Below are 22,015 nucleotides of genomic sequence, written 5' to 3'. Positions count from 1 at the left end.
CCACAGTGTGCAGCACACAAGAGGTGCTTATTAAAGCTTGTGGTTGATTCAAGTCACATACTTTAAATATGCATTGCCTCTAACATATACTTTAAATACAGAATACGTACACACATTTGCCAAAGTAATTATGTCCTGTGCCTATAGGCAAGCACTACAGTAAGTAGACCGTATGCTAAGAATGTTTATTGTCAAGCTAAGTAAATTCAATGTGTTAAATTTTTTTGAATTGATTTTTATTTTTCCACTTAAAATTTATTATGTATTATAGATATTTCATATATAGCTAGTATGTGCAATGAATTGTAAAGAATGTCTACATTGTTACCATTTTTAAGCAAAGGGAACATTGGAAACCCATCCTCCATAGTGCATACATAACATTTATATACAATGTTGCAGGCATACCTATGTGAATATATGTATAATCCAAGTATAGAGATTCCTTTCCTTTTTCCTTTCCTTTTTCCTTTCCTTTTTCCTTTCCTTTTTCCTTTCCTTTTTCCTTTCCTTTTTCCTTTCCTTTTTCCTTTCCTTTTTCCTTTCCTTTTTCCTTTCCTCTCCTTTCCTCTCCCTTCCTCTCCTTTCCTCTCCTTTCCTCTCCTTTCCTCTCCTTTCCTCTCCTTTCCTCTCCTTTCCTCTCCTTTCCTCTCCTTTTCCTCTCCTTTCCTCTCCTTTCCTCTCCTTTCCTCTCCTTTCCTTTCCTTTCCTCTCCTTTCCTTTCCTTTCCTTTCCTCTCCTTTTCCTCTCCTTTCCTTTCCTTTCCTTTCCTTTCCTTTCCTTTCCTTTCCTTTCCTTTCCTTTCCTTTTCTCTTTTCTCCCCCAGTCTCCTTTTTTCCCCACAGTCTTGATGTATTCATATGTATGTTAAAACTGCTTCATCAATGAACTTCAGCACCAACATGAATAGGTTCTTTCCATTGTTTTGTCAATTTAGTGTTTTTATTCCATACATTATTGTGAAGTATAAATTCCACTCCACCCTAGTTAAGTAGAAATATCCCTACCTTGGTGTGAAGTTGTTTCTGCATACTATTGAAATGTGGATAAATGAGGGGCACGTTTGAAGAATACATATGAGCACATATGCATAGATTCAGATGCTTAGTTTTAGAATAAGATTTCTTGGGTCATAATTAGAAAATATTTTATTAGCAACATCTCTAGTTCTTGCGTTTCTGGTTCTGTGCCTGGTTCTTTCAGGTTATATATTCATTTAGAATGAGTGTCTCACTGTCAAGGCATCTTTTTGATTTTCTTGATCACTATATAAAGTTTCATGGTTTTTCAGTAGGTGGCGCTGTGGTTTAACAACCTTATTGCCTGAATTCCAAATGCTTTATTTATTTATTTATTTTTGTTGTGGCTGTTGAAGCTGAGATTCTAATTAAATCGGTAGTACCCTCATAGAATTTTAGCCTCTCTTCAAGAAGATAGGAAAAGAAAGAAAAAAAATGAGCTCTGGTGAAAGCATGATTCCAGAAAACTAAGGAAGACTGACCTGAAATATGCAAGGGTCTTATCTAACCTCAAAGGAAAAACAGGGTAGATAGTTTTCAGGTTTGAATCACTTTTAGCCCACTGAGGGACTATTTGTTAATCATATCAGTTGCTAGGCTAAAGAGCTAAGAAAAAAAGAAAGCATATCCTCTTCTGGGTATTGATGAGTGTTGCCTGAAGTCAACATAGGGAATAGAATATTTCTAGAATTGATTGGGGAGGGTGGGGTGGGAGGGAGGCAGAGAGTAGATAAAAGGAAATAAACCATAGCAAAATTAACCTCTTCACCAGTTTCTGTAGGAACAGCTCTTACTCCCTCATAAATCATATCTTCTACTTTAAGCATGCCCCTGCTTTTGCCACCACTCTCATCCAAATTCTTCACTTTGAACCTAACTTAAATTATTGAATTATTGATAGAGTCCACACTCCATTCAAATAGCCTTTTGAAAGCTGCACCCAATTGCAAGGTACTCATTTTGTTAGCATTTGTTTAAAACCACAGTTCAAAATCACAGTTTAATATCATCATTCACCTCTACTCTGTATTTTCATTTTACCAGACCAAACCAGAAGATGCATTAATTCAAAGCAAAGGTATTTAATTAAACAAAATAACAAGGTAAATATCAATTTTTAAAAAATCTTTCAAACACCAACACCATACTCCCCTGCCCATACTACAGACTCCTTCACCACTTCTTGGGGAGATAGATGGCCCAGTAGATAGAGCCCTGGTCTTGAAGTCAGGAAGATCTGAGTTCCAATGCAGCTTCAGACACTAGCTATGTGACACTGGACAAATCACTTAACCACAGGGTTGTTATGGGTATTGTTAAACCTGAAAGTTTGGTTGAAGAAAGCAAACAAGCTAGGTGATAGCAAAATCCATGTTGTTTATTATTTTCCCTTAAAGCATAGCTAAGCCAGCTTACTTGTACGTACAAGGAATCAGAGCCTAAGCTCTGGCTGTCTGAACAAAGGAATGAGAAAACTTATATACGTTATTTTAGCAGACCCAGCAAGCCTGTGTGACCTCACTTTTATGACCCCCATGTATGTTTAACCATGATACAAGAAGAGGATTTTCCTTAATGGAATAGGGTTGTAAAGAATGTTGACCAAGGTCAGTTAATATTAAGCGAGGTAGTCTTTCTTGGGGTTGGGGTCTCATCCTTTAATGGCTAACAGGGGTAAGAATGTCCTTAGGTCAGTCTGATCTGCCCTTGTTGACAGTGGTAAGGGTATTTCCTGAGCAAACTCTAGAGAACAAAGAAGCCCAGGTCCTGGATCTTCTTCTAGTTACTCATTAATTCAGGCTCTGTCTAGTTGAAATTAAAAATGATATAAAATGGTATAAAATGTTCCACAGTATCAAATGAAATAATACTTAAAAAGTACTCAGCATAGTACCGGGCACATAGTAGGCTCTTTATAAATGCTTATTACCTTTCTTTCCCCCCACTTTCACCCCTGGGAGGGTATACTTACAGCCTAAACAACTCATGTTTCTAGGATCATAAACTAACTAGAATACCTCTGGGCCTCCAAAGCAGCTGCTTACCACTTCCAGGAAGAGCTGCTCCTGCCACCAGCTGTTTCTGCCCCTTCAAAGAGTGTTTACCTCTCTTTCATGAGCCAGCCCATAGCTTCAGGACCATTTAATTCTTTTCTGTTTCCAGCTTCACAGTCACACTTCCCTAACACTCTTAAGAAATACATGTGCCTTACATGTGCCTCTCTACTATTGTGGCTGAAGTTTAAGTATGCTCCTCCCATGTACACTGTGTGTATTTGTGTGAACCAGGCTCTTAGGAAAGGTTTTGTACTAACCGCCTTTACCGTGTTATCTGAGAATAGTAGTAGTTGCCCGCTGGGGACCCTATCTGCCAGTTTGAGCAGGATTTGGAAATTGCTGCTGTAATAATAATTGTTGTTAGTGTTATCATTATCTTTATTTCTCCTCCTCCTTTTTATTTTACTTTATTTTTTTTCAAAAAGCTGAGACAATTTACTTTTTGGCCTATACAGTTTTCATTTTTGATTTTTTTTGAAATATAGCTCTGAAAAACAGGCCTTACAAAGTTCTTTGTGTTTTACATGGAGCTGCTTCATTAAGCCCTTAAACCCAAATCATTCAGGCTTTCATTGAATGGCCAACCAGAGTCCAAGCCACAGTGGCTCTTTGTATAGATTTTAATGACATATAGCAATTGTTTTCTCTTTGTGGCCAGAAATTCTGAGGGTCTTTTCCTCCCAGACTGATATCTTCCTGATGGTAAATGGGGCCACCTTTTGTCTTAATTCTTACCTAGCCCTTAGTCATTGAATGGGTGTGGCCTCAGATAAATTGAGACCTGAGAAAGACTTCAATTTAGAAAGGCCAAGGTCACCCACTATATCCTGGACCATCACCAGTTGTCTTAACCTTTGACTTGCTGTTTTGCAAGTGACTTTGTGTCACTTTGCACAACTGTGCCTCACTCAAATCCAAGACACTTGCAAGTCAAGATGTCACCCTTGTGATGTCATGGGTCCTCCTAAAGAACAAAGGATGAACAACAACAGTACTGCAAAGAATTATTTCAAGTTAAGTCTGTTTCTTTGTCAATTAACTATGTCTATTCACTTCTATAAGGAGTAGAGCTGGAGACTTTGTCCTGTATTCCTGAAGCTACAACCAAATCACTGCCTGCCATCCTTTTACACTGAGGAAAAAAGATGGTTTGAGAAGTTTATATTTTCAAGAGTATAGTTCTCTCCTGGCTACTGGAATCCTTCCATAGCTGCACTGTGAGAATCTGGTGACCATGTTGCCTTACGCTCTATTATATAGAGCACACTTGTCTGTTCTTATTTAGCCTCACCCATTTGGTCAGGTTTGAGGTTGGGAAAATCAAATTATGATACTTCAAGTAAACAATACATTTTTAATAACAGTTTCTAAAAATGATATCAATGATGTGTTTATTACAAAAATATAAATGAATCTGAAACTAAATTCTCGATTTTCCTGTCTTCTCTTCAGCATGGCCACCCCCTACCACAAAAATATGCTAAAGTTTCTCACTACAAAGTTGCTAGTATTTTTGTAAAGGTGCAGTCATAACTGAAAATGTGGAGTTTTTATCAGATTGCTAATAAGCTTTCATTGTCCATTTATCCCATAAATGTTTTACTAGGCAGAAACCACTCAATCATTCCTGAATTCAACAGATGCATGTTTTTATTATGTGTAAACTTGATAACACAGTTCTTTGTTTTGTCATTTTATCCCCAGTGCCTAGCACAGTACTTGTAACATAAGAGGGACTTTAGAAAGTTTTGTTAGACTAAATTATTAGCAAAGCACTATGTAAGGTGGTGAGAAAGATGTCAAGAGGTCTAATATACTAAGATTTCAACCTAGTCAGGGAAGAAAACTTCTCACCTGAAGGAATAACAACACCAGATAGCATATGATTAAGGGATAAAATGTGTGTCTCACAAATATTAAGGGCTCTAAGGAGTTCAGAGAATGAGCCAACAATGTGGAGTGGAGTGATTTATGAAGGCTTCATATAGGAGGCATGACTCTTGCTTAGACTCATAAGAATGGGGAGAATTTTGGAAAGACAGTACAGAAAAGAGAGAAAGATGACCATTGCAATCTAGCTCCAGCCTACCATTCTGGCTTAATTCTCATTTTTTTCTCATCATACACAGCCAAATTGACCTTCTTTCAGTTCTTTCCATATGTGACCTTGCATCTCCCAATTCCTTTGCCTTGGCATTGGCCACTCCCCTTTTCCAGAATACACCCCCTCTTTCTTTCCTCCTTTTAGAATCAAAGCTAGTTTTAGGGTTCAACTCAAGTGTTACCTCCTATAGAAGGTTATTTCCTCAGTTGCTTGCTAGCACTCTTCTCAAGAAATTGAAATTATTTACTAGATATTTCTACTTACTTATCCATGTACATGTTTTTTTTTTCCCTCAAATTTTCCTTTCACGTAAGTGCTGTTTTGTTTTTGCCTTTGTATCTCTATCACCTAGCACAGTACTTGGCACACAGTGGGTGTTTAATGAATTTTTTTTTCAAATAATACTCTAGGCCATGAAAAACAGAATAATCAAAGGCGGCATGTAGGCATGAATAAACTGTTTGTATTTGGGAGATGTGTAGCAACAATTTGGCTAGCAGCAGCTGTTGAGGTGTAAGACCCAAGAAGACTAGCAGCAAGAGCTGTCAGCACAAATTCTTTGATCTGCTTTACTAAGGAAAGCAATGTTAAGGGATTAATAATCTCACCTTAATCACACACACATATGTCATTCACTTAGTTCTGGGGGAAAAGATCAGCCCCCTGAACTTCAGAGCAAATACAGACAAATTACAAACTTACATTATATAAACAGAGCAAATAAACATGAATCAACACATAGGCCTCTTATCTGTCTGAACAAATCACAATAGTTACCAGAGAGGTCTGGGTTAGCAAAGCTGGGGGGCAGTTACAATGGCTTGCCCAGAGTCTCACCACTCAACACTTCTTCAAAGGCAAGACAACAACCTCGGCGTTTATATATCCTGTTCAGGGTCAAAGGGCGTCACAACATGCGGCTCAAACCCACATGACCTAAAGGCTTCTGGTGTTACAAACATGCACCTCAAACCCATGTAAACTAGGCTTTCCCTTGAGGTAAGCAGGTGATCAAAGACTCCTGATTTAATCAAAGAAACAAAGGCCAGACTTATCAAAGGCACTTGATTATCTAAGTGCTCCAAAAAAGAAAACAGTAAAAAGGTCCTACCTTAATTACCAATACAAGATGGTAAGAAGACTGGACTGATAAATCATCAAGTATTTATTAAGTTCCTACTATTTGCCAGAAATTCTGTTAGATACTTAGAGTAAAAATACAAATTCCTACTCACAAGGAACTTATATTCTAAAGGGACAGACAAGTACACGTACATGCACACACTCATATATACACACACACACACACGTATATATATATATATATATATATATATATATATATATATATTATATATATATGCAGCATAAATATAAAGTAAATAAATATAAATATATAAAAAGTAGTTCTATAAGAGGTAGTTTGGGGAAGTTACTAGCAATTAAGGGGATTAAGAGAGGCTTCATATAAAAGATGATACATGTACTCCATCTTAAAGAAAAAGAAGACTCTGAGAGAGGTAAAGAGGGAGGACATTTCATTCACAGGAGACAGCCAGTTCTAAAGCCTGTCACATGTGAGGAACAGAGTGAAGATTAGTTTGGCTAGATCTCAAAATATGGAAGGGAAAATATTTTCCATTCAAGCTAGAAAGGTAGGTTGTGGCCAGATTGGGATGGGCTTTAAAAGCTAAATAGAAGAAGAGTGTCTAGCTTATTCCACATGCCATAGGGAGCCACTGGAGTTGATTGTGTAGGGGATTCACATGGTCAGAGCTTCATTAAAGGAAAATTACTTTGTCATTGGAATGTAGGATAGAGTAGAATGGAGAGAGACTCGAGGCAAGGCGACCAAATACGAGGCTCTTTTAGTAATCCAGGAGACAGATGATGACAGCCTGGACTGAGGTGGTAGCTGTATAAGTGAAGAAAAGGAATCAGATGGGAAAGATGTTGTAAAGTTAGAATTGATAAGATTTGTCAGTGGATTAGATATGTGGGATGGGGGAGACTGAGGAGTCCAAGGTGATGTCAAAGTTATGAGCCTAGAATACTGGAAAGGTAGTGACACCTTTGACAAAAGTAGGGAACTTTGGAAGAAGAGAGAATTTGGGGAGGTAAGATGAGTTCAGTTTTGAACATGTGTTAAACTGATAAGAGCAAAGGTGTGTTCAGAAATAATGAGAAATATGTTTGGATAAGTATGGTGGCCAGACTGTTGAGGGCTTTGAGGAGCTCAGCTCCTTAAGGACAATGATTGTTTTCTTTTTTGTCTCTGTGTTCCCAGTGCCTAACAAAATGCCTAGCACAGAGTAGGCAGTTAATAAATGTTTGTCAATTAGTTGATTTATTGTGGGGCTTGGAAGTTATTTATATGAGTAGTCATGAGTACTAATTTTGCCTGGTCTCCCATTGCTGAGATATTTGGGCATTTATCCATTCTATTTATTGCTAGATACCTATAAATCTCATAGTTATTCCAATTTTCCTCTCCTACCCACTAAGCTTTTTTCCTAAGCCATTTTCCTTTATTTTTGATGTTTAAAGAAGAAAAAGAATTATGGAATGATGTGTTGTTCAGAGCCTAAATTTGGAACAATACTTCTATTTTATTTCATGTCTTAATTGTGTGAGATAATATTTGTACAGCACTTAACACAATGCTTGGCACGTAGTAGGCACTATATAAATGCTTATTCCCTTCTGTTTTTCTCTCTTGTTCTTTGATGTTATGCTTCATATATATTGGAGTATAAATGCATCGCTGTCATCCGTATCTGGTTTTTAAATTTTCATTCTAGTTTGTGAGTATCCCCTTTCACGTTCCTTTATTTCTTTTCTTTTTTTCATTAAAAAAAGTATTCTTCAATTTGTATTCATACAGCATCAGTTATTTCTCTGGTGATGGATAGCATTTTTCATTGCAAGACTTTCAGACTTGTCTTGGATCATTGTATTATTGAGCTAAATCATTCACAGCTGATCATCTTGCAATATTGCTGTTAACTTTGTTTACAATACATCAGCCCATGCAAGCCTTTCCAGGTTTTTCTGAGAGAGTCCTGATCATCATTTCTTATAGTACAATTGTACTCCATCATAATCACATACCACAACTTCTTCAGCCATTCCCCAGTTGATGGGCTTCCCCTCAACTTCTAATTCTTTTTTTAGTAAGTTAATCTATTTTTAATTTTCAACATTTACTTCCATAAGTTTTAAATTTTCTCCCCCTCCCATCCCTTCTCCTCCCCTAGATGGCATGCAATCCGATATAGACTCTACATATACATTCCTATTAAACATATTTTCACATTAGCCATGTTACATAGAAGAATTAAAATGAATGGGAGTAACCATGAGAAAGAAAAATATAAAACAAAGCAAAACAAAAAGAGAAAATAGTCTGCTTCAATCTGCTTTCAGATTCCATATTTCTTTTTCTGGATGTGGATGGCATTTTCCATCATAGGCCTTTTGGAATTGTTTTAGGTCCTTGAATTGCTGAGAAGAGCTAACTCTATCAAAGACAGTCATTGCACATTGTGGCTGTTAGTGTGTACAATGTTCTCCTGCTTCTTCTCACTTCACTCAGCATCAGTTCATATAAGTCTTTCCAGGTTTTTCTGAAGTGTGCCTGTTCATCATTTCTTATAGCACAGTAGTATCCCATTACATTCATATACCACAACTTGTTCAGCCATTCCCCAGTTGATGAGCATCCCCTCAATTTCGAGTTCTTGGCCACTACAAAAAGAGCTGCTATAAATATTTTTGTGCATGTGGGTCCTTTTCCCATTTTTATGAAATCTCTTTGGAATACAGCTCTAGATCAACCTTTAATTCTTTACCCCTAGAAAAGAGCTGCTATAAATGTTTTTGTACATGTAGGTCCTTTTCCTTTTTGTTTTTTATCTCTTTTGGGATGCAGTCCTAGTAGTGGTACTGCTAGGTCAAAGGGTAGGCATGATTTTATAGCCCTTTGGGCATAGTTCCAAATTGCTCTACAGAATAGTTGAATCAGTTCACAACTCCACCAACAGTCTCACTTTTCCTGTATCCCCTTCAATGTTTATAATTTACTTTTTCTATCCTATTAGCCAGTCTAATAGGTATAAGACATTACCTCAGAATTGTTTTAATTTGCATTTTTCCAATCAATAGTGAGTTAGAGTATTTTTTCATATGGCTATAGATAGCCTTGATTACTTCATCTGAAAATTGATCTTATCTCTTGATCATTTATCAGTTGGGGAACAGCTCTAATTTTTATAAATTTGACTCAGTTCTCTTTATATTTGAGAAATGAGGCTATTATCAGAGAAACTTGCCTCAGAATTTTTTTCACAGTTACTATTGCTAACTGTATTTCCCTCCATGCTATTCCTCCACCCTGTTTATTCTGTTTTCTCTCTCCTTTCACCCTGTCCCTCCTCAAAAGTGTTTTGGTTTTGACTGTCCCCTTTAAAATTATTAAGTCTCTTATGATTTACCTTTTCTGTTTACCTTTTTATGTTTCTCTTGAGTCTTGTATTTGAAAGTCAGATTTTCTATTCAGCTCCAGTCTTTTCATCAAGAATGCTCGAAAGTCCTCTATCTCATTAAATATCCATTTTTTTTCTCCTGAAGGATTATACTCAGTTTTTGCTGGGTAGGTGATTTTTAATTGTAATCCTAGCTCCTTTGCCCTCCAGAATATCATATTCCAAGCCCTCTGATCCTTTAATGTGGAAGATGCTAAACCTTGTGTTATCCTGACTGTGGCTCCACCATACTTGAATTGTTTCTTTATGGCTGCTTGCAATATTTTCTCCCTGAACTGGGAACTCTGGAATTTGGCTGTAATATTCCTGGCAGATTTTATTTTGGGATCTCTTTCAGGAGGTGATCACTAGATTCTTTCCATTTCTATTTTACCCTCTGGTTCTAGAATATCAGAGCAGTTTTCCTTAATAGTTTCTTGAAAGATCATGTCTAGGCTATTTTTTTTTTGATCGTGGCTTTTAGGAAGTCCAGTAATTTTTAAATGATCTCTCCTGGTTCTATTTTCCAGGTCAGTTGTTTTTCCAATGGTATATTTCACATTGTCTTCTATTTTTTCATTCTTTTGGTTTTGTTTTATAATTTCTTGATTTCTCATAAATTCATTAGCTTCCATTTGCTCCATTCTAATTTTTAAGTAATTATTTTCTTCAGTGAGCTTTTGGACCTCCTTTTCCATTTGGCCAATTCTACTTTTTAAGGCATTCTTCTCCTCATTGGCTTTTTGGACCTCTTTTGCCATTTGGCCTAGCCTGTTTTTTAAGGTGTTATTTTCTTCAGTTTTTTTGGGGGGGGTCTCCTTTACTAAGCTGTTGACTCATTTTTCATGAGTTTCTTGCATCACTTTCATTTCTCTTCTCAATTTTTCCTCTACCTCTCTTACTTGATTTTCAAAATCCTTTTTGAGCTATTCCATTGCCTGAGACCAATTCATATTTTTCTTGGGGGCTTTTTATGTTGGAGCTTTGATTTTGTTGTCTTCTTCTGAGTGTGTGTTTTGATCTTCCTTGTCACTATAATAACTTTTTTACCTTTGATTGCTCATTTTCCCAGCCTACTAGTTGACTTTTCACTCTTTGCTAAAGTAGGGCTCTGCTTCCAGGGTGGAGGGTGCACTGTCCCAAGCTTCAGGGGTTTTGTGCAGCTGTCTTCAGAGATATTTCTAGGGACCTGTAAGTGTTCAGTTCTTCCAAGGTGGTGTGATCTAAGGAGAGGTGTTTACTATTCTTCTGGCCTATGCTCTGGTTTGTGAGCAACCACAGGCATTCTTTTCTGCCCTGAAGCTGTCAGGAGGGTCCACCCTCCACTGTGGCCCCAAGCTTTGCTATGCTAGTGCTCCTCCTTACCCTGGGACTACCACCTAGGACTGCGACCCGTATCCAAGTATGGGTAAAGCAATAGAGTCCTGACCTAGTGCTAGCAAAAAGACTGCTGTAATCTCCTTCTGATCATTTGTTCAGCCTCTTTACTGTCTGTGAGCTGAGAGCAGCCACTGCTGCTGCTGATTCAGTCACTCCCAACAGCTCCTCTTGGTTTGCTGGGGCCAGGGCTATGCTGGCATGGCCTGTGCTAGATTGTGCCTCCACTCTCACCCAGGTGCAACAGACCTTTCCTGCTGACCTTCTAAATTGTCTTAGGTGTCTGTGGGCTGAGAAGTCTGGAAACTGCCACTGCTGCCAGTGATTCAGTTGCCCTGAGGCCCGCTCCAGGTTTGCTGGGGCCAGGTCTGCCCTGGCATGGCCTGTGCTAGACTGTGCTCCTCTCTCACTCTTGTGCAACAGACATTTCCCACAGACCTTTACTACCCGCCTTCCAAGCTCTCTTGTTCTGCTGCTCCGGAATTTGTTTAGAGTGATTTTTTAAAGGTATTTGGAGGGGTTTGGAGACGAGCTCAGGCAAGTCTCCCTGCCTTTACCCTGCCATCTTGGCTCCGCTTCTCACATTCCTTTATTTCTAATACTTAGAAAACTTAAGCAGCTCAGTTAAAAAGAACTAAATATGTTCCTTCATTAATTACCTTATTATCTCAGGTGCTTTGGAGCCACGATCCTGGTGAGGCATTTTTCATTTCATTTGAAGTGAGACAAGGTTCTTAAGAAAGAGTGTGCAGAATCAAATTGTATAAAAGACAGCAGAAGGCACAAGCCAATAGTATGACATTTACAAATATTTAAACCAGAGGAGTTGATGGTAAAACATAAACTCTTAAACACTTCTTTTCCAGAAATTTGATTAAGAATGCAGTGAGGGAAACCTATAGATGGGGCTGTGTATGGAATCAGATGGTCTTTTTGTTGTAAGAGGTAGGGAGGCATAAGTAATAAAGTGCTGCATTTGGAGTTAGAGTGACAGATTCAAATCCTGCCTCTAACCCTAGACAAGGAACTACAATATTTAAGTCCTTTTTAGAGGCCACAGTGACATAATTAATGTAAAGTATTTTGCAGATTGTAAAGCACTACATATTGTCATTATTGTGTTTTCCAGTGCTATATGTTCCATATGTATGTTGGGGTACGTGCTGGTGGTGGTATTGGGGATGAAATTGAAGATCCAGCAGGAGATGAATATGAGATCTATCGAATCATCTTTGATATCACCTTCTTCTTTTTTGTAATTGTCATTCTTCTGGCCATCATACAAGGTATGTGTCCATGTTCTCCCTGCACTTCATCTACACTGAAACTGAAGATTATCTTTGAATTTCATCACTAAGAAATCCATTAAAACATGCTTTGTTTGGGTAAGGCTTTTAAGCTATTTCTGGCAAAGTCATATATCTTTCTGTACGTTCATTGTGACAAAATGTATATTACCCTAAAAAGGGTTCTATTCAAGGTATATGCACTAGATCCGATGTCTTACTCTGTTTTCTCTGCAGATTCCATTTTCTACAGTGATACCTCATCAATGTGTTTCTATGGGACTAAGGTCATAAATGTGAGAAAATAGGACTGGAGTTAGGCCACAGAATCCTAGCTACCTTTTCTGATTGACTCAGTTGGTGAAATGTGAAGGAGTGCGAAAGATTTTTCTGCAGGAAATAGATAATATTTATTATTGAGGATTTATCTTTTTAGCTAAAGGGGCTATTACTTTATTTTAAAGTGAGAAGTTGCAAAGATCACTAGTAAAAATTGCTGGGTGGTAACTCACTTTTCTTTAAAGCTTTTAAGCAGTTTCTACTCACAACAACATTTCAAAATAGGTAGCATATTATTATTATCCCATTTTCAAATGAAGGAACTGAAATTCAAAGCAGTGAAGGGATTGCCCAAGACTGTATAGTCAGTAATCTTTAATCCACTATACCACAATGATTTTTTTTTCAGTAATGAAATGGATTATAAAATTACAATAGTTGTTATCTATAATCCTTGAAACCCAACCAGAAATGCCAGATTAGAATATAAATTCCCTTCCCTTAACTTCTCATTTTAGATACACTTTTGAAAACTCATAGTTTTACACTAGTAGAGGCAGCTAGGTGGCTTAGTGAATAGTTAGGAAGTGGTGAGTTAAGAAGACCAGTTCATTCACTTAACTAAGTCACTTAAATCTATATCTGCCTCAGGTTCCTCATCTGTAAAATGAGGATAGTAATAGTAGCTACTTCTCAAGATTGTTATGAGGATTGAATGAGACAATATTTATAAAATGCTTTGCAAATCTTAAAACACTATGTAAATGTTATCTATCTTTTATTATTTTTAGGATAAAACATAGTACAGTACAGGAGAAACTTAATGAAGTATATCCAAGAGTACATTAATATAGCTTCCCTGGTAGAAGCCGCAAATGTATTAGTTGTAGGTGTGTATGCAGGGTATGCCAGATGTGCTAAAGCACTCCCCGCCCCCACCATGTGCCAGCAGTCCTTTCACTGTGATAATGCTGCCCAGGAGGTAAAGCCCCCCAGGGCCTTAGGTGCCTTTCTCAGCCTATGAGGACTCTTGGTTAGCAGAGCCACTGCTGCTACTCCTGCTTCCTTCTTCCACTCCTAAAGCACTTCCCCTCTGCCACTTACTCCAGGCTCTGCTCTAGAGCAAGAAGCTGTATGTGGTGACTTGGTCAGTACTTCTACAGCCCTTTTCCAGACTCTCCTCAACATTATCTCAGTTGCTCTGTTGACCCTGCTACATAGAGGAGCACAGTTCCTATCGTTATCAGGCGGACTATCTGCCTTCGCCCCTTCACCCAGGAGTCTTCCACAGCAAGTTGTAGCCAGGTCAGGAAAGAATCAACCTGATAATTTTTCCCCTTTGATTCCTCTGACCACTCCGTTTCCATGGTTCAGCTTATAGTGTGTGGTCCTGGGCTTTGGTTGATATGGAAAAGGAAGATAAAAAGGGTTTCTCTTCACAAACAACAACTCTTCTTCATATATACCTCTATTGTACCTTTTTTGAGAGCTAATTATCAATTTATTTCTCCCTATCTACTCCTTTATTTCCTGCTACTTAGAAACAAGCTCAAGTTCTCCCCATCCTTAAAGAGCCCTCATTAGACCCTACCATCCCCATTAGATGTAATCTAATGTTTCCTTTCCATTCCTCACCAAAATTCCCTCAAAAAATGGCTACACTCATTGCTTTCATTGCTTTCCTTTAGCTCTCTTCTAAACACTTTGCATTCTGGCTTCCAGTCTTTTTATTCACCTGATACTTCTTTCTCCAAAGTTACCAATGATTAAATTCATCTTCCTTGATCTCTGTGCACCATTTGACACTGCTGATTACCGTTTCCTTCTAGATGCATTCTTCTTTCCGTGTTTTTGTGACATTTATTGTTGTTCAGTCGTTTTTCAGTTATTTCCAACTCTCTAGGACCACATTTGGGGTTTTCTTGGAAGAAATGCTAGAGTGGTTTGCCAATTCCTTCTCCAGCTAATTTTTTTTTTTAATGATGAGAAACTGAGGCAAACAGGATTAAGTGATTTGCCTAGGGTCACACAAGTGTCTAAGGCTGGATCTGAACTCATGAAGAGGCATCTTCCTAATTCCAGACCCAGTGCTGTATCCACTGCACTACCTAGCTGTCTGACTGCTCCTTCTTTCTGTCCTTTCTTGGGTCGTCATCCACATCACATTCCTAAACTATGTCATTTCCCAAGTCTCTGTACTGACTTGCTTCTTTCAAGTTTCTCACTTGATGATCTCATAAACTCTCATGGATTTAATTATCTCCACACAGATGATTCTCAGCCCTATATATTCAGCTCAATTTCTCTCCCAGATTTTGGTCCCACAAGGTTATCTGATATCCATTTTGCTTATGTTTTATATATACCTGCATATTAATATAATGTGCCAGCAATAGAATGTATTTGTTGAGGATGGGAGCTTGTACTGTGTCATTTTGTCCTTCTCCCTCCAGTGCCTACACAGTGCCTAACATAAAGTGGTCAGTTAATAAATGTTTCTTGATTGGATGAGTGATTGAAGACAAAAAAGTTAAAATGTTAAACTTGAAAAGGATGTGCTTCTGGTCTCCAGTCCTTAAAGTCTACCACCAGACCTTCTTGACAAAGTGCATAGCTAAGAGGAGCAGCGTCCAGTTGGAAAGAGTTTTGCCAAATAAATAAATATACAAATAGAAAAAGACTAAGTAGGCGTTGAGCCTGTATTTTAGGACAAAGGAGATGGAGAAGATTTGATTAAAAGAACTCCTTTTCAAAGTATATGGGTTTTTTTTTTTAGTAAAATTTAGTTGTTAAGTTAAAAAATCAATTTAGTTAAAATTTAATTTCTATAACAGCAATTATATAGCACTTAAGGTTTGCAGTGTGCTTTTACAAATATCATTTGATCCTCACAATAACCTTAGGTGTTTTAGTTATCCCCTTTACTGTTGAAGAAACTGAGGCCGAACAAGGGTAAGTGATTTACCTAGCGTCTCACAACTAGTAAGTCTATGAGGCAAGATTTAAACCTTAGAGTTCCTGACTCCAAGTCCAGTGCTCTGTCCACTGTGCCACATAGCTGCCTCTAGGCAATAAATATAATGGCCATTATGACTGTTTATGTTCACCTTTAAAAAATTAAATTTTAAAATCTCTAGGTATAAACCCTAATCAAATGTATTACATGTGTCTGTGGTACTATTAACAAATAACATTTCAGTCACTGACCTAAATAATATCTGTATTTTCAGGTTTCTGTGTTTTCAGAAATTACTTTGCATTAGATGGTTTCTTGGTAGGACCAGCAGCTTAAAAACTGATTTCATTGTTGATGAAAGTAAAACGTTATCTTTATTTAATGCCAGGTTTAATTATTGATGCCTTTGGTGAATTAAGAGACCAGCAAGAACAAGTTAAAGAAGACATGGAGGTAAGAAATTAGATTGTTGACTATATTTGTAGGTCATTCCTTATCTTTTCATTAGTGAAAGAAATATGAATATAAGGAAAGGAAAATACATGGCAATTTTGTTTTACTCTCTCATTGACCTTAGTTTCTAGAAGGAAGAGTAAAATTAATGACTGATATGCCATCTACACAGTAGAGCTACCTGTGCCTAATTCTCCTCTGAAATTCATAAGTATAAATTATCCTACAGTAAGTAGTAGTTGGGCATGAACAAGAGAAGGTAGATTTTTTTTTCAGTTACTCAAATTCCAGGGCATCATAATTACACTTCATGCTCTTAATGTGAGAGGAAGATATGTAGTCCTGAACATCTAAGGTCAAATAAGAACAGTGTGTGGGAAGCTAATGTTTAAAAAAAAAAAAGAAACTTCAGCCATACTTAAGATTTACATACCTAGATTCCATCAGTCTATCGGTCAAGAGTTCTTAGTAACTGACAGTCCTGTAAAACAATCTACAGGGCACTGCCTCCAATAGTTGCTTGTATTGGCCTGGGAGAGGATGATAAAACCAGTTACTTGGTGACAGTTTTTGAAATTTATTTCTAATGTTGTCCCACGGTTGGGGGGAGCAGAGAAAATAAATTTTAGTTGTTTGATTTGCTTTGGCCATCCTTATGGGAACATATGTTCTTCCTTAAAGATGGTAATTTCACATTTTTCTTCACATGTTAGAACTACTCAGACTTAGTCTATGAAATACAGCCTTTTCTATTACCATGTACTGAACATGGCATATAGCAAAACTGTAGATAAATGGTGGCCTAATAGGATATTTGTTTCTACCTTTTTAGTTGAATTCTCTAACATTTTGAACATTTCTTTTTGTCTTTTAGACTAAGTGCTTCATCTGTGGGATAGGCAATGATTATTTTGATACAGTGCCACATGGTTTTGAAACACACACACTACAGGAGCACAACTTGGCTAATTATCTGTAAGTGTACCAGTCACAAACTCTTCCATCTTTCCTGATATCCAGCAATTTATTCCTCAGTCTCATCAGTGAAGGAACATTAGGAAGGAAGAGAGACTCTTCTTTGTTTATAGAGTGTACACTCTGGCATTGAATAATGCAGCTCAAGAGAAAAAAGCTATTTTTCTCCCTTTAGCTATGTTTTGGGTTCCCTTAAATTTATAATTACATACATATACACATATATGCACATATACATACACACGTATACACACATACACACATATACATGTATACACATACATACATACACACATATGTGGCAGCATGGCTCTTAATTTGAATGATACCTTTTTAGAAAAAGAAATGGGAAAGGGTAGAAATCCTAGTGTACATTGGCACACTGTCCTGATAATGCTGACTCCTCTCACTATCCTTGGGTAGAGAGATTCCCTTTTACTTTGGAAAAACAGTATGAATCTTGCCACTTATCTTGAATAATGTGAGCCAGAGTCATTGTTGGGGTCCATGAACTAAATTTATGTTAAAAAGGGATCCTCATACCTGAAAAAATGTGTCAAATAATTTAAAAAGAGGAACCTGCTAAGCAAATCAGGAAGTGTCACCAAAGTTTTTCAATATGACTTCATTAAAAAGAGAAGGTTTGAAGGGACCAGATAAAACAAAAAGAAAAAGTAGAAAAAAATGATATTCTTACCAGGTTTCTGAGCCAATTTTCATATCAAGTAGAAGTATATATCTATATGGCTATACTTTGGCATTTGGGGGTGATTATAAACCTTTTAAAAACCTAAATTAAAACACTAGTTAAGGAAAATTGACTTTTTGGCTTTTTCCCAGTACCTATTCTAATTGAACAGGTACAATTTGTATCATTATTTACTTCAATCCATTTCCATTACAACTCTTTCTGTGTTTGTAGGTTTTTTCTGATGTATCTGATAAACAAAGATGAAACGGAGCACACAGGACAGGTAGGTAACTATCGCATCAGTGTATATGGGTAAAGACAGAGGCTGACTATGATTTATCTGGTCTAGGGCATTCTCAGATGAGGAAACTCCTCTTTCGATGAGAGTCTGCACCATCTCTGCACCTTTTTCTCTTAGAGTAGATCACACAGCCAGTCAGAGGTCAGTCATAAACACTGCCTTCCTGGCCCCAGAGGCACACTCACACCTCACACGTCCCTCTCTCTCTCTCTCTCTCTCTCTCTCTCTCTCTCTCTCTCTCTCTCTCTCTCTCTCTGTCTCTCTCTGTCTCTGTCTCTGTCTCTGTCTCTCTCTCTCTCTCTGTCCCCCTCCCTCCCTCCCTCTCCCTGTCTCTCTCCACTATGCCACACTGGTAGACATGCATTATATATACAAAACTCTCAATCTGAGAACTCAGTATCTGTAATAAACATAGCCAGGCTAGATTAGAGACTGATCTGAGCCTCGCTCTATGCTAAAGACAAAATTCTTGTTTGTCATTGGTGGTGCTGTATACGTCGAGTCCTTTTCCAGTGCTTCAATACAGTGTCAGAGTGACTTTGGGTTCTCAAGAATGCTGCCAGCGAGGCACAAAATAGTTTGCTAAACTGGAAACACTTCCATGTCGACCTGGAGAAGGACTCTGCACCTTTTGTTTGAGGACTGACCTAGATGAGTTCAAATATTTTCATCATGGATGAAAGCATGGATCATTAGAGTACAGAAGTAGGTCTTTCATGTGTGATAGTGGATTGCAGTGACTATTGTTGAACTAGGGTGAACAAATTATCGACATATGTTCAAGCAAAAATACTCTGACTATTAAGTTTAGCAGTACCTGCTATGAGAAAATTATATCTCTATAAATGGTATCTCATGTGACTTATCTTTCAGAATACTGAGATCATCATAATGTATGAATCAGATTGGAATAATTGAATTGGGGAATAATTAGAAAATATTCAAGATATCTTTTTGTGCCATTTGAAATTTTCCTCACATAAATTTGGATCTCTTCCTTTTGTGATTCAATGTGAATTTTAAGTAGTTATGATAAAATAAAGAGTAAAAGTTTAAAAACACACAAAGATTGGTCTAATAAAAGAAGTGTTTTGCAATCATTAATTTATGGTCAGGAAGACAGTTTGTTGGAGATAATACATTTCTCTTCAGGGATGTGCATGTATTGAATAGTAGAATGCTTGAAACTATTTGCCATTTTTTTCATTATTGGATGATGTAATGTTTATTTAAAAACTTGATATATGTAAATATGTGGTAGCTAGGTAAGGAAAATTATTAATGAATTGGGAAATCTCTGTCTCTTAATTACATGAGATATAAGCAACATAAAGCTTGAAGTTTATTTTAGCCTTACACTTTTAGCAATTTGAGCAAAGTTACAATATTAATAAATTCACTTTAAATTCTTTTAGGAATCTTATGTATGGAAGATGTATCAAGAAAGGTGTTGGGAATTTTTCCCAGCAGGTGACTGCTTCCGAAAACAGTATGAAGACCAGCTCAATTAAAGTCGGAATGTATTCGACTCTTGAAAACTGATCCCCCCTCTCTCTCTCAAGTCAGTTTTGTAGATCACTGAAGTTCTATGCTTTCAGGAAACACTGAAACTTTCTTTGTGAAGATCTGACTGCACTTTTCCCCCCACCCTGTGCATTTTCTTTGAGAACACAGACTGAAGAACAATCCAAATTCACACACATATACACACAGAAATAGCTCTGGAAGAAAACACCATTCCAGATACTCTACAACCATGCATAACATATACACAGAGAGTTTTTTTCTTCTGAGACTGCCAGAAGACTCTTTGGGCTACGAGATATCCACACTCATTCAGTCTCTTTATTTCATCATCCTGGAAGGAACTATCTATAGTTCACAAAGCAGTGGAGCACTGTAATGGATTCTTGTGGACACCAGTCATGATGGGAAATAGTGCCTTACTATATGTGGGTTGAGCTATGCAGAAGATGAGTGCATGAAAAAAAAAACATCTTTATTTTCTTTATGCCGTCCTTTCTCATTTAGATTTATTTTGTGAGTTCTTTTTCTTTTCTTTCTTTTTATTAGTTTTGGTGGGGGAGGGTAACAAAAGAAGTTTGTGCACTTTTTTAACAGGCCTGTGGTATCAACGATTCTCATTCAGCTATATATTCACTTTGACCCTCCCCATTTGCTCTTGCTCTTTTTTTGGTAATGCTCTGATGCAGCACTGCAACTTTATGAAATCTTTGTATGAAAACAAAAAGACTGCAAAAACACACTTTCAAAAGAAATAATTCATTGCATGTTTATTATGCAAGTTTAAACAAAGAAAAGCTTCAGAAGCAAGTTGATCAACATGAGAGAATTTTCACGATAATTATATTCATAGTAATAAAGTGTTGTGGGCTTTATTGTACATTTGGAGCCAGTGTCATCAGCCAATAATGTGATACATTATGAACTTGACAGTAGTTTTGAATTTTTTTTCCTTTTTTTTGCCACCTGTGATTGGTTGTGGAATAAGGACTTTTTTCGTGTCAGGCCATTTTTTTAAATCAAAGCTGAAGCAATATCCATTCAGGGATTTCATCAGTTGCATCACAGAACATGGATGATGATGATGATGATGATGATGATGTATACATCACTCCATTTTGAGTCCTTTTAAATTGTAATGCCAATATTTACAAATAAAAAGAAAGATTCAGAATGGAAGCAAGATCATTTTGCTAACATTGGAGCTCTTTTATTACCAAATCTGCCTGTTAATTTTAGAATTGTAAAACTGCTCTGATTAAACTATTTAACTAACTTGGCTTACTCTTCCTTCTCTGTTTCACATGAAGCAGGGCCACACTCTCAAAAAATTTTTTTAATGTATTGGGGATTTGTATTTGAAATGGATTTCGAATATTCCTAGATATATTCTGCATTTTAGTCTTCAGATTTGATTCTTTATAGCTAGGGAAGACCACTGTTACAAGCCTTCACTTCTGAGTAATGCTATGGGGATAGATAATTAAGATTATTGTTACATGTCTCTCTTTTTATGTTCCAATCCATCCATCCTACACAATTATCTCATACAGTAGAAATGATACAGTCTGAAAATGTAGCACTACTTGATGCTGGAAATTGCTTCTCTTTCCCAGTCATGTTCTGTATTACCTACTTTCTCTTCTTATGTGAGAAGATTGATTATGGGGGCCCTTAGAAGGGCCACTGCCCCAGTATGTAACATTTGTAATGCGGTCATTTGTTTAGGAGAGTTCAATCTAGGAAAGACATACCTTTTTAACACAATCCCAGATTTAAATGTCACAACAACATTACATATTGTCTTAATTTCACATTTTTTTCTCTCTCTGATTAAAAACTTAAGTACTGAAAGTGAATACTATGAAAGAAAGAAGACTGGTTCTTTGGTTTCTTTGATATGTGCCTTCCACTGTTCTTATCTGCCATTTTATGCCCCAATCTCAAATATAGCCCTTACTACAGCATAATAATAGCTAACATCTATGTAGTGCTTCCTTTGTGCCAGCTACTGTGCAAAGTGCTTTACTATTATTATTATTTATTATTATTATTTACATTTGTTATCCCATTTGATTCTCATAACAATCCTGGGAGGTAGGTACTATTATTGTCTTCATTTTACAGATGAGGAAACAAAAGCAGATAGAAGTTTAGTGACAAGCTAGTAAGTGTCTGAGGCCTGATTTGAACTCGTGTCTTCTGGACATCAGGCCTGGCACTCTATAAATTGTACCACCTACTTGCCTCAAGGGTGAGTTGTTACACTCCCAGAGAGTAATCTTGAATTTGCCTGATTAAATTGTGAAATAATAGCTACACTTTGGGGTAGGAGTAGGGATTGTGGGGACAGTGATAAAGACTTGGGGAGGAAGCAATAGCAGTGTCCTATACCAGAACCTCTGCCTAGTCACCCTCTCTCCTGAGCACCCGTCTTACATTACCAATTGCTTTTTTGACATCTTGAACT

The 22,015-nt window shown here is 37.2% G+C and overlaps 1 protein-coding gene across 5 annotated transcripts in view; it reads left to right on the top strand.

The window, feature by feature from the left end:
• The window catches only part of RYR2 (ryanodine receptor 2), an 828,134-nt gene extending 807,314 nt beyond the window's left edge, over window positions 1-20,820 (top strand). For 4 of the 5 annotated variants that reach the window (XM_036753927.1, XM_036753925.1, XM_036753926.1 and 1 more), the window contains 5 exons: window positions 12,210-12,366; window positions 15,990-16,054; window positions 16,929-17,029; window positions 17,952-18,003; window positions 19,437-19,532. In XM_036753927.1, coding sequence (XP_036609822.1) covers window positions 12,210-12,366; window positions 15,990-16,054; window positions 16,929-17,029; window positions 17,952-18,003; window positions 19,437-19,532 — 471 coding nt within the window. Of the gene's footprint in view, window positions 1-12,209; window positions 12,367-15,989; window positions 16,055-16,928; window positions 17,030-17,951; window positions 18,004-19,436 lie in introns of all 5 variants that reach the window. The other variant, XM_036753924.1, reaches the window with a different exon arrangement.
• Window positions 20,821-22,015: the final 1,195 nt, after the last annotated feature.

Source organism: Trichosurus vulpecula, chromosome 4 (assembly GCF_011100635.1).
Source record: "Trichosurus vulpecula isolate mTriVul1 chromosome 4, mTriVul1.pri, whole genome shotgun sequence".
Classification (NCBI taxonomy): domain Eukaryota; kingdom Metazoa; phylum Chordata; class Mammalia; order Diprotodontia; family Phalangeridae; genus Trichosurus; species Trichosurus vulpecula.
This window is presented reverse-complemented; position numbering and strand designations above follow the sequence as displayed.